Source organism: Hipposideros armiger, unplaced genomic scaffold (assembly GCF_001890085.2).
Source record: "Hipposideros armiger isolate ML-2016 unplaced genomic scaffold, ASM189008v1 scaffold_39, whole genome shotgun sequence".
Lineage (NCBI taxonomy): Eukaryota > Metazoa > Chordata > Mammalia > Chiroptera > Hipposideridae > Hipposideros > Hipposideros armiger.
The window spans coordinates 1995711-2011382 of NW_017731389.1; the positions used below are offsets into that span (position 1 = coordinate 1995711).

Consider the following 15672-nt stretch of genomic DNA (forward strand, 5'->3'; position numbering starts at 1 on the left):
AAAAAAAAAAAAAAAACCTCCTTTATGCTATGGAGTCAATAGCCACTTCATTTCAGTCTACCTTAAATTCACTCCAGACCCACTTAAAAGGAAGTAGGTCCTCTTTCCTAGCTACTTGAAACAGATGTACCATATTCACTAGAGTTCTTAGTGGCAAACAATAGAGATTGATTCTAGCTGATTTATCAGAAAGGAATTTAATAAATTGGGATTGTAAGTTCACATTATCTCTGGGAAGGATGGATAACCAGGTAAAAAGGTTCTACCCAGCCAGGAACAATGCCAAAATTATACAACGAAATGGTCCAATGGAAATACCACGGTCACTGCCAGTGGGCACAAACATCACAACTTGCCCTAACCCAACTGGATGTTGGATCCTGCTGTCGGAACTGTCATTGCCGATGCCTCAGGAAACTGGATAGAGCTGCTGTCTTCACCAGCTTCCAACACCAGGCTGGATTCTGTGTACCCTTGCCTCCTTGAGTCATTTCTTCCTGATCAAAGACTGAGGTGGACATGTCTGACTGGGAGTCTAAGTCACAGACCTTCAGGAAAGGATGGTAAAGAGAGTATGTGGTATTTTAAGGTTCTCTAGTAGGAAATTGCTCTACCCTATTAGGTGGGGAATGTCCCTGCAGAATAAGAAGGGGGTTCAAATGCTGGGCACCCAAAAACAAGGACAAATTTTTACTGAAGCTAGGGTAGAGACTCTCAAGAAAAAAAAATCCAAGGACACTACATTGACCCTACTGGGAATGAAAACATAGTGCCCCAAGAACCAAAGCAAAGCAGGTGAAATAAGGTCCAAAAGCAATGCATAAATATAGGGGCCCAAAGAGTGTTCTAGAATCCAGATTTACCAGTTGCACTGGTATTTTGGTCTCCATGTATTGGACTCATCTGTCACAGTTATTGGTTGGTTCCAAACTTGGGAAGAAAATTTTGTTTACTGGCCCACACATCCCCACCAGATGCTGTTGCTAATTGTCTTTCTGACACTCCCTTTTCTAAATCTCCATATTTAACCAATTCGTTCTCAAATAAACAAATTTATCAGGTACTGACTCTGCCAGGCATTGTGCTAAAAACTTTACACAGGTCATCTCATAATCCCAATAACAGAGAGAGAAAATGAGACTAATTTATGAAATAAATTGCCCAAAATAACTAAACTAGCAAGTGGTGGAGCCCAATATCTTTCTGTAAGTACGTTAGTATCTAGCTGCTTTATTGGGGAAGTTAATATCATGAAACAGGTTATAGTTCATTCGTCACCGTTTGGTCTGTTTAATGGAACTTCATAATATTCTGCTCTGGTTCATTATATTTTGCTTTCTATTTTAATATACAGAGAAGAATTTATTACTTTATTTTCAAGTTCTTGAGTAGAAGGTTGATAGGGAGGAAGGAAGACTTCATGGTTGTCCCCATGTACTTCTTACATGGCCAACACACAACATTCTGTGTGTTCATCGTTCCAGCTGAGGAAACTGGACCAGTTACAGTAGAGAAGTTGTAGAACAGGCAGACAGCGCCAGCTCGCCCTCAACCATACTGTTGTTGAGGAGTGGCAAATAGATTGCACTTTGTGCCAAATGTGATTAGCTGGTGTGTTCGTCTTATATGGCTGCTATGTATGACAAATTACCACAAACTTAGTGGCTTAACACAGCACATATTCATTATCTTACAATTCTGTAGTTTCAAAGTTCAAAATAGATTTTCCTTGGCTAAACTCAAGGTGTCAGCAGGGCTCATTCCTTTCTGGAGGCTCTGGGGAGAATTGTTTTCTTGCCTTGTCCAGCTTCTAGAAGCTGCCCACTTTCCTTGGCTTGCGTTCCCTTCACCAAAGCCAACAGCGACAGGTCGAGTCTGTCTCATATCACATCACTGACACTGACACTTCTGCCTCTCTCTTCTGTATTTAAGGACCCATGATTACACTGGGCCTACCCAGATAATCCAGGATAAGTTCCTTATTTTTAGGTTGGCTGATTAGAAACTTAACTCCATCTGCAACCTTAATTACCTGTTGTCATGTAACCTGACATACGCATAGGTTTTGGGGATTAGGACATAGACTTTGCAGGGTGAGGGCATTCTTCTGTCTACCACCGCTGGTAATGGCTGTTTCTGAGGCCATGATTCTGACGCCATGTTTATATTCACTAGGAAAGATTACCATGGTCAATTAGCAATATTTCCTGGTTCCGAAGGAAATGCCATGTATTTCCCATCCTATCATAGATGCAGGCTAAAAGGAGAATTTCAAAATATCTGCTGATAAGAGGGGTAGCCAGCCAGTCTGAGTGCTCCAGCACTAGCTGGAAGGGCCCTTCCAAGGGGAGTGCTCCAATGATCTGCCTTCTCTTTCTGTAGGTGGATATACTTGTCCTTCACTGGCACACTTAGCCCCCTCCTAAGCTCTAGGTATAACCCTGTCCTTCATGATCTTTCTCACTGGATCTCCCAAAAGGCTACAGCGGCCTGGTACTAAGTGCTGAAGACACCAAGATAGGACAGGACACAGTACTATACAATGGGAGCAGACCCAAGCAGCTTATCCTCTAGAGGGGGAGACAGACAGGCAAACATCGCCACACAAGGCGAAATAACATTACTTCCTGGGCCTCACTGGTTCTGTGCTTTCTCCTGCCATTGGCTGTGCTCAGACTGCCTAAAATGCTCTTCTGTCTTCTGTTGCCCCCAATCCTACTCATTCTTCAAACACCAATCCCTCTTTGATCCTCCCCAGCTGGAAGAAAACCCACGTTCCCATCATTCTTTCCTTTTTAAACATCCCTGAGGCTACTGATGCTCCTGTGCTCCACAAATGCTTACTGAAGACCCACTCTGCACCAGGTACTGCACCTGACACTGGGGACATACTGGGGATAAAAGACAGAGACAGGGCCCCTTGTTCATGGAAATCACAGGCTAGTGAGGGAGGTGGCAGGTATGAGTCAAGGAATCACACCATTAGATCTAAAGGGACACCTGGGGTCATTCCTCCAGTGAAAAGGTACATGGTGTTCCGAGAGCTATGAGGCTGCCTTGGGGATGTGAGGGTTGGCCTGAAATCTGGAGGTTCAGTAGAAACTAAGCAGGTGGAGAAGAAAGAGAAGGGCATTCCTGGCAGAAGGCATAACCTGGCAGAATGGCTGTGTTGAGGGAGAGCAGGGTATTTGTGATGTTCTGAAAGGAAGCCAGTGGCTGGAGAGGAGCGAGTCAGGGGTATGGGGCTAAAGGAGGTGGGAGAGGCAGGCAGAGCCAGAGCATGCAGGCTAGCTCAGGGCTTTGTTCTTTTTTTTCTTTTTTTTTTTTTTAGCTGAGCCATCCCGCCACCTGTTGGCAGCTCACGGCTGCTCAGCTCGGGCTGACTCGAACCGCTGTTGCTCAGAGCTCNTCACGGCTGCTCAGCTCGGGCTGACTCGAACCGCTGTTGCTCAGAGCTCAAACTCTTGAGCGAGCTCTTAACCAACTGAGCCACTCAGCCGGCCCTCAGGGCTTTGTTCTGAGCACCAGTAACTGTGTGTCCCCCCATTTGCCCGTAGCCCCCTCCTGAGTGCCTTTGTTTATGCTAGGGTGACCCTTACTTTTTGTAAGCCTCCTGGTTTCCTCCATCAGCTTTCTGTGTTTAGGATTATACAAGAAATTTTAGCTATAGTGTCAAGTTACAGGCTGACTTGCATAGGGATAAAAAAGGTGGTGCACTCCTAAGAAAAAGAGGAATGGCCAACATGTCTTCAACAAAGAGGACCTGAGATATAGAATCACCCTTCTGTTTCTCTGATAGATCTGACCGATGTGGATGCAGTGCCCCTCTCATTAGTCAGCAAACCACCAATCTGACATGTCCAAAAACGTGTGCATTAAACTCTTAACAGATTCCTATCTGAAATTCCTTGGCAAACTGGGGTGGCTCTATTATAAGGTAGATGGGCAGTCTAGAGATGAGAGAGTGGTGACATTCTTATCCCCCATGGTGGTTCGCATTAAATCAGTGTAATAATTGATAAATATTAAACTGAATTTTAGGACACTGAGAACCATTGTATAATCTAAAAATTCATAAATTTAGGACCATTTTCCAGTAATCTTGTAAAGGAGGTGGCTCAATGTTGTGGAAAAAAGCACTGGCTGGGATTCAGGAAGACAATATTTTGGTTCTTATTCAACATTCTGGTTCTCGGTTATGAAGAAGGTCTGGACAACTCTTTAAAACCACTATAAGCCCCACTTTCATTATAAAATATGGTGAAGTCACATTCTTAAAATATTGTCAGAAGGCAAAAGTTTAGTATAATTAGTACTACCTGAAAAATGCCTGAGGAAGGCATGATGTTGGAACCTCACACACCACACACTATCTCCTACCAAGTCTAACGTTGCCAAGTTCTCCTCCGGTGTTGGACAGAATTGCTGGTGACTCAACTGAACACCAGATGAAATGGCTGGCCTGCATTCAGGAGCCTTGTTGTAACAACAACAAAAAAATGCACCTTCCCTTTAAACACTGAAACTACATTCAGTGAGGTGAGATGCTTCCTGAGAAGCACATGGTCCTGACTGAGGTAACAGTGCCAGGTGTACATGTCCCATTTCCCCAACTGCTGTTTCTGCACCTGCTAAGAGAAGAAAATGATACGTCCTCATCCCTAACTCCAAAACATCTATGAGGATAGCTGTGGATGCATGTTATAGGACACTCCACTCCATGAAGCTCAAGTCAGTGAAATATAATCTCCAAAATCAATTCGTCACCTCAACACTAAGTTTTATGCAGCCAACATTTACAGTAATAATGTAGCATCAGTATCTATGACAGAATCCCTGAACTACAAGTGTTTTTGGAGGGATCCATTCCAATTCCCCGCCCAAAGAAGGATCCCATCTACCACAAAGGAAAGAGCAGGTAGAGACACAAGCTCACTTTTTCAACAAGGTGACCTATTCCGTGTTGAACTTAGACATTTTTCATTCAATGACTTGATATCTGCTTCTTTAGAACTCCCACTCACTGACTTTAGTAATGTCTTTTGCAGCCACACAAAATAAGTATTCTTGCATGTGACAGTCCTTCAGATATTCAAGGACACCAATCCTGTCTCCTCTTTTCACAGGACATGGTCCCAAAGCCCTCATTCACCATCCCAGACACCTGCCCCACATATATGAAATTTATCAGTGTCCCCATTACACTGTGGGCAGGAGAGCAGGATCTGCCAAGCATGAGTTTCCTCTACTGAAAAACTCATTTCTGTCTTAGAATAATAGCTGCAAATCCAAAAGAAACACATCATAGAGCTACAGGCTGAAGATCCCTTTCTTAACTGAACATTTCAGATGTGTCTACTTTTACTGATACAAAACATGAACCAAAAAAAAAAGAAAGAAAAAAATTAACCACCTTATTTCCACAAAAAGGGAACCAATTTCTAAAGTTCCCCATTATTTAAGCTTTTGAAATGGCTCCATGGCTTGTCTTGGGGATGCTGGATGCATGCCATCTCTGGAATTCATTTTCCAAGGATCCGAACTGAGCTGAATCAAGAAGCTGAGATTTATTTATGTTTTCTCATGCCCAGAGATAACCAAGAATGTCACAGTTATTTCTTAAGAACATTATGACCTGATGAACTCATTAACACGAGTAAGCATAAAAGCAGACTGAGGTCATCTCCCTAATAGTTCTAACAGCTCCTGAACAAATGGAGTCCCCTAAATTTTCCTAATTCCATGGTTCTTAAAAGACCAATGGCTGAGTTATTCTGCTAGTGATATACTCATTTCTGTTAACTATCCTGATCACTCTCTGGACCTTGCGATGACTAGGATGTACAGCATATATAGGTTGGGATATATATGTACACACATACTATGAAACCTGTTCATGTTTTGTGCTAAGAGTGGACAAGTTTAAAAATACAATGTAGGGGCCGACCGAGTGGCTCAGTTGGCTAAGAGCTCGCTCAAGAGTTTGAGCTCTGAGCAACAGCGGTTCGATTCCTGGCCCGAGCTGAGCAGCCGCTGAGCTGCCAACAGGTGACAGGATGGCTCAGCTAAACAATAAATAAATAAATAAATAAATAAAATACAATGTAGGACAATTACTCATAATTGTGGAGGAAGATGGGAGAAAAATGCCAAATAGGTTTGTCATGAGGACTCCTCAGTGTCAACATATATAAAAAGAGCTTTTAAATATAGGCATTTTGATAAACAAAAATGATCAAGCTAAACATTCAAGAAAGCTTATAGGTACAAGATCATGGTGACTGTATCATTGTACAGCTTATCAGGAAGGATCTTTTGTTCACTGTTAATGGACCAGCATACTTGGCTCCCCAGAAACATTTCAACTAGAAACATTTCAACTAGACAAAACAGCAACACGTTAGTCAGAAATATAGCTTTATTATAATATTTCATAATCTAAAAACTTTCTTTTTAATTCTTAGAAGAGAATATTCCAACGTCCAGACAACTGACTGACCCTGAAAAATACTGGAAAACAGTGTCTAAGCAATCTGAACTTTGCAGTTAAGAATATGTAACCTAGTTTGGGAAAAAAAAGAGAGAAAGAACAGTTTAAATAAAGATTTCATCCTTACGAAATAAATAAAATTAGATCCATTCTTCAGTTTAACCTTGAACATGTTTTCCCAGAAACTTCTTTGGTGATTTCTTCCAAAAAAGCAACTCTAAGGTTGACTGCTCATGTGGACAAAGAAAATATTTAAAAATAAGACCCAAGTAGGACACGGCACACGGGTTGGGCCATGGCATGTAAGCGGGCTATCCCTCAGAGTGAGCCAGCTTCCATGTTTCAATAGCAAATTTATGTCTCTAAGGAGCAAACATACATAATGCATTTCCTGGTGTGAGGGTCAGAATTTTGTTGGAACTTAAAAAAAATTAATATAATAAATCTTAAAATCATTTGTCTTCTGTATATAGAATGTACATAGAATAGATATGATATTATGGTGCTTTCAGAAGGTCACTGGGTACCACTGTCGAAGAGAGCTGTCACGTGCTCTAGGCATTTTAAATGAAAATTGAAAATGTAGGTTACATTTAAAAAATTGAAAAAAAAATAAGTTATCATTGCACACACACATTACGGGACAATTAGCATGCAATAGAATCAACAAGTCAATTTTTAGTATGGAAAAGGCTAAAGGGCAATCATGGTATAAATATCAATAAATAAATAACCATGAAGAAGGTTAATTCTCCAAATAATAATCATAACATTACAATCTTTACAATGTTAGCCTAAACAGTGATATTCACAGCAATATTTTTCTCACTTGACAGTTGCCTACACACCACATGAATGGTCCGCCCCTATGAGCCTGAAGTCAAAGTGAAGATTCAAACGTCAACATTTTCACTATGATAGGTTCAAAATGTTTGTATAATAAGTTACACTTTTCAATTTACTAGCATTTTAAGTAATTGCGTTATCTATTTTTAATGCACTGCTAATCTGATGTTTATTGCAATAACAATCATAATTCTACTAAAGTTAATTAGGTCACAGTTTTAACTTTTAAAATGAGAGAATTCAATTTACATGAACTAACATATATAGTTTAAAAACCACCCACCATACACACACACCTTTTCCATGAGTATTTAAAAATAAATTATTAATATACTTGACATATATATTTTGTATGTTATATATATATATATATGTATATATGTATATATTTGGGGACATAATTATTCTTATTTTCAGAAGGATGCCAGCACTTGTAAACTCTGCAGATTTGATGATAATGCTAAATTAAAAACAAAAGTAACATGGAAATGCTTGAAAAAACTCATAAGGCAGGTTCTTAACAGATGGTTCTTTGTGGGAACAAAAGCCATTTTAGGGACAGAGAGGAGGACAGTCTCTGATTCTGGATCTCACATGCACTGCTTATGTTAGAAACTACTTTAGAACGCAGTGTGCCACGAACACTTTAGATAGCTGGCTGAAAGGTAAGAATGTGTATTTTAGTCATAAAAGGGCACAGCAGCCACAGGAGGTGGAAAAGTCAGGCCAGCACAGAGACAGTGATGCCTACAGCAAACACAGAGAAGCTGCTGACACTGCCAGGACAGAAGGTCTTGGGAGAGGCCTTCAGAGTCTCAGGATGGCTCACATGCAGCACATGTGCAATCCACTGGCATTCAACCATTCAGACCCTGACCTCATGATGATCAAAAGGGTGCTGATCAAAGGGTTTCATGGCTTCCCAACTACAGCGATTGACACAGGTAGAGGCTGGTAGCGTGGTCTCAGGGTGCAGGTTATCCAGCCACAGAAGAAAGAAGAGGTGCACCAAAATCTGAATAAACATGCATCCAGGGAAACAAAAAACCTGAATCAAACCAACAAACTGGGAAACACTCCATCGAAATGAGAACTGAAGTCTAACAAAACAAGTCCCTTGAAGCAACCCAAACATTGAAATCTGGATTAACCAGAATACTCAGGGAAACCGGAATCCTTACTTTAGAGGCTTTCAAATTAATTGAGGGGATGGTTAAAAGCACACAAAAATATTTTTATTGCACTATTCCCATTCCTTGTCTCACAATTTAGAGGGCAGTGGACACAGGTGAAGTTTTCCTCAGTGCCTGACATCTTGTGTGGCCTTGGGTCAGAGAATTAATTACCACTGCCTAGAACACCAGATGCGGAAACTACTGAACACTGGGCTAATTATTTTAGAAGTTGGAACTTTGTCCTACGAAAATGTGGGGATAAGACTGCTTTCATTTTTTTTAGCTCTTTCTATTATTTGCCTCTTGCTTCTACAAGGGGCCTGTAGTAAAATTTTGGTTCATCGAGATTCCCGTCTGTTAAATTCTGGTTAATCCACATGCTTGTATGGACAGGAAATAAATGTGTTATACCCTTTGCTTTCCCATTGTGTCTTACTATGGGATGTGCCCAAAAAGACATTATTGTTGGCCCCTAGAACATTCTCCCAAACCCAGCAATGGTGGTTCAGAGGCACCCACCCTTCTAGATGATGTTCACAAATGCTGTTGGCTTTTTTTTGGCCATTTTGGGCCTGATGTTGGCTTTCCGACTGAACCCCAGAGGCTCCCCTTTTTTCGGTAGTCTGCAGAGTTCTCTTGGGGACTCGGCCTGTTCATGAATGGACTTAGCAGGCTGCAAGCTGGCTCTGTCATCCTTGGCTTTTTTCAGGTAGCTCCTTCCCTTTGGATGAAAATGGGTCTTGAGTTCGGGGTGGTTATACATCGAATGTGGGTGTCCTCGGCTTCTATAGATGGTCAAGCAGGAGGAGAGAGATGAGCAGAAATATTTCTTTAAAACCTTAAAAGATTAAAAACTACTCATGGCACAATCACTCCTGCATGCCAGAGAAGTAATAATGCGCCAGTAAAACAAATAATATACACTGGTACTTTTCTTCCCAAAATTCCTGTGGCCTTCATGAAGTGATCTCATGATACTAAATTCCCAGGGAGATATTACTAGTCTATTTACCAGTAATAAAAACTGAGGCATAGAAAATTTAAGTGACTACCCAGGAGAATCCATGCAGTTGATCTATGGAGAAGATGGGAGCAGAACCCATATCTCATGAGTCTTTACGTGACTACTAGGGGACTCAGACAAATGTGTAGTATAGCTATTACAAAGTATTCAATTCATAGTATAAATTTATATAGGTATAATGTAGTATACATACTAGATTAATTGCACTATAGAGCTATTATGACTATACTACATCTCAGTAAGAGCAAGTTATACCATAGAACACTGTAAAAATATTTCTATAGTACTATCATACTGCCATATACTAATAGACTACTAGCATAGTTAAAAGTCAAATCCACATCTTAGAAGGTTAGGTGCATAACCAGGTAAATTTTTACCTGTGACTCTCAAATCCATTTACATTATAGATGTCTTATAAAATGCAACAGAAAAACATATTATGCAGGCATTATCAAATGGCCCAAGTATAAAAAGATATACATACAGGCATTTGGATTTCCTATTTGAGGAGATATCTGTAAGCTAAAGGAAAACAAGAAAAAACATTACTTCACTTGAAGGTTGGGTTTGATTTTTATTTTTTATTTTTATTTTATTTTTTTTTTAGCTGAGCCATCCCGCCACCTGTTGGCAGCTCACGGCTGCTCAGCTCGGGCTGATGGGTTTGATTTTTAAAACCTTGCTTCTATTTTTAAGAAACTGTACTCCCATCAAGGAAGCCAGTAACTGCTATTGGGGGCAATGCCCATGGCGCCATCCATTGCAGCAGTGAACAAGCACATTTCATGCTCAGCCTCTGTTTACGCAGGGAGCCTCTGTGGCTCCCTGTTCTGAGTTTCCAAGAAACCAGTAGCGACAGCTCAAAATTTCAAAAGGTCACAGAGCCCCCCAATAGAGCAACATTTGAAGAAACATGTTTTTAAAAATTGGAATGATGTGCCATTATTTCTTGATTGGTTCAGGCTGCATTTGCAGCTAATTTACTACAGCTGTGGTGGGTCACAGTGTATCAACTAAGGGGAAAATTGGCATAAAATGTTTATGGCCTAAAAAACATCATTTCTAAAATGAGAGCATATGAAGACCAACCAATTCCACAGTTGTCCCTGAGGCCATCTATCATTGAGATTATTTTCCACTCCCAATAAAATATCTTCCTGCACTTCTGTGGCCGAGCTAGGAATATCATTTTCAGAATACATTGATAATTATCATTTTGTGATCCAGATGGCACCATGCACTTTACAGGTGAACCCAGTGTATTCCCAACCTTTTGTTCCTGACCTCCCTCACGTAGCCTTCGCTAAAAGAAGTGGCAGGCAGATTGATGGAAGCTGAGAATGACAAAGAAAATGTAGGAAAAGGGCCATCTTGATGTTGAGGCCCAATGTGGCCAAGACACATGTCCCTGCTGTACTCAAATGACCTGAGACACCAAGCTCAGCATAAGAGGATCACTCGCCTGGTTCTTCTATCGGCAGCTTGAGCTTTCTTTCATCAGGAGCAAATCAGAAAGAAGTTTTCTTAAGCTTTTGAGGGTCATGCCCCAAGAAGGCAAGATTTGCCTTCTGCCTTTGACAACCAAAAGTCAGCATCATTGTTGCTCCTGTTCACACTGGCTGGATTCTAAATGAGGTTAGTAAATATGAACAGAAAAAGGCACCTTCTTGCATGAGAATCGTGAGGTATGCAATATACAAAGAAGGTAGGACATATGGCTCAGATACACGCCAGGCAGGCAGCTTCTGGGAACCCCGAAAGCATCAGCATTTCTACCTTCTTGTCCTCCTGCCCCACCATCACCAATAAGGGTTTCTCAGCTGGGCTCCTTGAAAAGACTTTAGTGTGTGTAAACGGTAAAAAAAATCCAGAATCTTTCTTCCTTTAAATTCCTCCTTCCCTTTTTTTTTTGTTTGTTTGCATTATTATTGAAGCACAACACAATTTTTTTACTTTATTTACGGAAGCATATAGTTTGATGACTTACATGTGTACATAATGCCCTTTGGAACTGTGTGTGTGTGTGTGTGTGTGTGTGTGTGTGTAAGAGAGAGAGAGAATATACTAGAATGCTTCCTGCTTTTCTCTCTGGTGAAAAGGCCAACAGTGTTATCAAATGTTAAAAGGAGTCCCTGACTTCCAAAATACAGTTATTAAGGTTTTAATAACTACAACCTTAGCACCTATGAATGTCACTGATGGACTCTTCTGGGACCTCAGGAAATGAGAAGAATTTACTATGTCTTACATTAAGGGAAATGCATCAAGACAGGTGAAGATGAGCCATAAACCTCCCATATACACATATATACAGGTACCATAACCATGCATGTCTAAATGTCACATGCTGGGTAAAATACTGACCATATAACAACCACAAATAACTCTCAAAACAACTACGAGGTAAGCATTATAATCCCCATTTTACAGATAAAGGAAACTAAGGCAGAAATGTTAAGTAGCTGGTTCAAAGCCTTAATGCTTTACTGTTGTTAGGGCTGGGCTTCAAACCCAAGTTAGCACATTCCAAGCCAGAGCAAGCCTTCACTCCCTAAAAAGTGTGCGTTTGCGTACATTAAGTATAAGAGCGAGGATGTATATACACAAAAAGTTAAGTGGAATCCATGGCTGGGTCAGAGTTTCTCCAGTGATCCTACAGATTATGAGGTTTGGGGTGGAGGCTGGACCAGTTATCACACACCAGAGAATTTCATACGCTCTCCTCCCCGTGAACACAAGCGGCCACTCACTGTTCCTTCTGATCGCTACAACCTCAGGCAGGTGGAAAGCCTCCTCCTACTTAACCCATCTACCTACCTCTGTTTCTCCTACGCCACTTAGTCTTCCTTTTGTTTAGGGAGAAGACAGTATGAAGATGGGGATCAAGAGTGTCCTTGACTGAGGCTCTAGGTTGGAAAAATATAAACAACCTTGCACTGAGAGCCAGTCTAAGCACTTCTAAAACACATACATGGTGTCTCAGGTTGTTACAGGCTTGGGGAAACTGGATACCCAGCTTTCATCCAACCTTCCCGTTGTGTCCATAGCAGCCCTGCATACTCAATTGCTCAGGATAAAACCTTAGATTCATTCTCGATTCCTCTTTCCTTTACCCGCTAACCCTGGTCCTTCAGCAAGGCTAACTGGTCTTATCTATTCTACTCCCAGAACATATCCTTATACACATCACTTCTCTTTACCTCCCCTCTCTCCAAAATGCTGTCCCCTCTGACCTGCCACATCACAACCGACTTCTAAGCCATGTCTCATTCTTGCACCCCTCCAGTCAATTCCCCACAGAGCAGCCAGAGTGACTCTGCTGACACATAGATCACCTCTTGCTTAAAACCTTCCAATGGCTTCCCTCTGTGCTCTGGAATACATACAAACTCCTTACGTGACCTACAGGCCACAGCAAGATCTGGGTCCTTCCCAAATCTTTGACTTCCTTTCCTACCACTCAAACGTACCATGCATGTTCCCTCCTGAGGCACTTGCAATTCCTATTCCTTTGCCTAGAACATTCCACTTCCAGATTGTCAGAGCTGCCTCCATCTTGTTATTCTGGTCACAGTGCAAATGTTGCGTCCTCAGCAAGGCTTTTCCTGAAGGCATGTCACTAATGTTAAAGTGGACATCTCCAACAGATCATCTTACTTTTTTCTTTACCGTAGTTGTCACTATACAAAATTACCTTGCTATTTGTTACTTGTTTATTGTGTGTCCCTCCTCACTGGGAGCAGGGACCTCACCTATCTCTTTCACAGAAGTTTCCTCAGCACTCCATAAACGGTGCGTCCCCAATAAATGTGTTAAATGAATGACTGCTAGTCCTAATTTAGCAACCTGCAGGAAATAAATGCATCGCTTAAAATAATATTCTCCAAGCTGTTTCATGACCTTCTGTGGGAGCAGATCTGTCAGTGATTTTGGCAGATGGGATATTAGGTCACTTTGTGTCTAATTCGACAGCGTTTTTTAGAGCATAAAGACAAAATATCTGAGTAAGCATAGTACATTTTTAGAAACCAGCCAGGTGAAAAAGAACATAAATGCTCCAGGGGATTAAGATACAGATGCCAAAACATTATTTCAGAAAAAGGCACTCAATGTGAGGGGGAAGGAAAATTTTTTAAGAGCACAAAAGAATTTTAGAATTTTAAAGTCAGAAGACACCTTAGAAAGAATCAGTTTATACATCGATCTAGAAATCTCACTGCTATCTGGAGGTGGTAATGAGAAAAAGAGGAAAGAGAAGAGAGGGCGGGAACTAGGGGTGGGTGGAAGAAGGGAGATAAAGAGAACCCACAATTTGTTTTGTAGTGTAGGCTAGTGGAGAAGGCAGCCCGAGGCCAGGCGGGGGATGGCATTTCCAGTGCTCTGCAGGAAGGAGCTGAAGTCTGTGGGGGTGGATAGGTATGAATGCTCTGCTCCATCCTGGGTACGCTGGGGCCAGGAGCTCTCCTCAGCGGGACTGAGGCTCTATAAGCCTGGGCATCTCAGTGCTCCGGACCTTCACTAAGCTGGGCTAAAGAGGTTAATAAAGATATATTCCAACTTTTGCTAAGACATCCAAGTTCTTCTGTGTACCTAGAGCCACGGATACCCTGGGAGGCCCTACTTAGTACTTTCATTACACCCGACGTGGCTCCTGATTTCACAGGTGAATGTATTTCATTACGATGAAACAGACTAAGTAAATAGGAGACATGGTCTTGGGGTCAGTCTATAGGCTGCCTCACAATGTGGTACATCATGGTCCGAAGCAGAGTTTAAAAGATTATACATGGACACAGGGGAAACTACATCTGCTAAATCTTTTCAGAAATCAAACACCTCATTCTTGGTCTTCTCAGGGTGATGTATGCTCCGTCCACTAGAGTTCACCTCCCTCCAGCCTGGTCATGCCCTACTCACAGGCAGCTCGCACTTCCAAATTCCCTGCTATAATCCTAACGGCACTTTACCTGAATTAGTCAATTCTCCCCTACGTAAATCAAGTCTGACGAAGGCAGATGATGTCATGTTTGGGACACAGAGGGTCTAAACATAAATATTTACGTTTCCCACCATATTTGTATGTATGTATGTATGTATGTATGTGTGTATGTGCACATGTGTATATGTGTATCTATATGTATTTATGTGTATATAGGTGTCCATGTATATATGTTGTATGTACACACACATATACATGTAATTTTATATATACACATCTGACTAGAAGAGTGGAGATGCTGTTCAACTTTTGATCACATGGTAGAGCAGGACAAGAAATAACGACTCGCTGTGTCTTTTAAAGGGTGTTCAATTTTCAAGCTGGAAAAATAAACTGAGCAGGGGAAGTGAACACCGAAATATAAATAACAGAGAGAAATGATGGGCTTTCTTTCTTTCTCCCTGCCTTCCACTATTTCCTAAAATCCTCTTGGCTTAGTAAAGTAGGATTTTACATATTTTTTTACATCAGGGTTACTTATAAGCCTAAAGATTGGAAATATTAAGGCTACATTTTAATTTTAGAATTCCTAACCACGAAAGTCAGGTGATGATCAGAGAATTTAAGAGGCCGAAAGGCCTTATAGTACAACTAGCCCAACTGCTTCAGCTTAAATAATTATAGGCCCAGGAAGACCAACTGTCTTGCCCAGTCAGGAGGGTGGGAATGATCTAGAAGCCAGGCCTTTTCACCTCACATCTCAGCTCTGGGACCTCATGCCACAAGCCTCTCCTGAGAGAGGGCAAAGTGAAAGAAGAAAGAAAGGACTCCGAGTGTCCCTCAAGCCACAGTTAGTCATGACTGGACACTCTCTCAGTTTCCCAAGGCAGTAATCCAAGACAGAAGTAAAGGTTCCCTCTCAGAAAAGTTACATGTCAAAGATCAAAGGAACCTACCTGGAAAACAATAAATATGTCATGAAGCTGAAACCGCTTTGAACACAGAAACCTCACAGATGTAACAAACGTATTTCCTTCCAGTCTACTTTGCTCCTGGCTGGAAAGTTCTGGAACCTGCATTACTGTACTGCTCTAAGGCTAAGGGTATATTATTACAGTAAGCACTGGGTAAGATTTCTTCATTACTTTCCCTCCTGCCTCTCTCCTGTCTTTCCTGCTGTCTCTCTCCCTCCTCT

The 15672-nt window shown here is 41.4% G+C and overlaps 1 protein-coding gene across 5 annotated transcripts in view; it reads right to left on the reverse strand.

The window, feature by feature from the left end:
• Window positions 1-15672, reverse strand: part of ZNF365 (zinc finger protein 365) — a 216769-nt gene that overhangs the window by 183881 nt on the left and 17216 nt on the right. The window contains exons 3-4 of one of the 5 annotated variants that reach the window (XM_019638426.1): window positions 9031-9296; window positions 6412-8351 (exon numbers count right to left, since the gene is read on the reverse strand). The exons of 2 other annotated variants lie outside the window; for them this stretch is intronic. In XM_019638426.1, the coding sequence (XP_019493971.1) occupies window positions 9035-9296 (262 nt within the window). In that variant the 3' untranslated portion in view covers window positions 6412-8351; window positions 9031-9034. Of the gene's footprint in view, window positions 1-6411; window positions 8352-9030; window positions 9297-10022; window positions 10061-15672 lie in introns of those variants that run through there. 2 more of the 5 variants (XM_019638431.1, XM_019638427.1) reach the window with 2 other exon arrangements.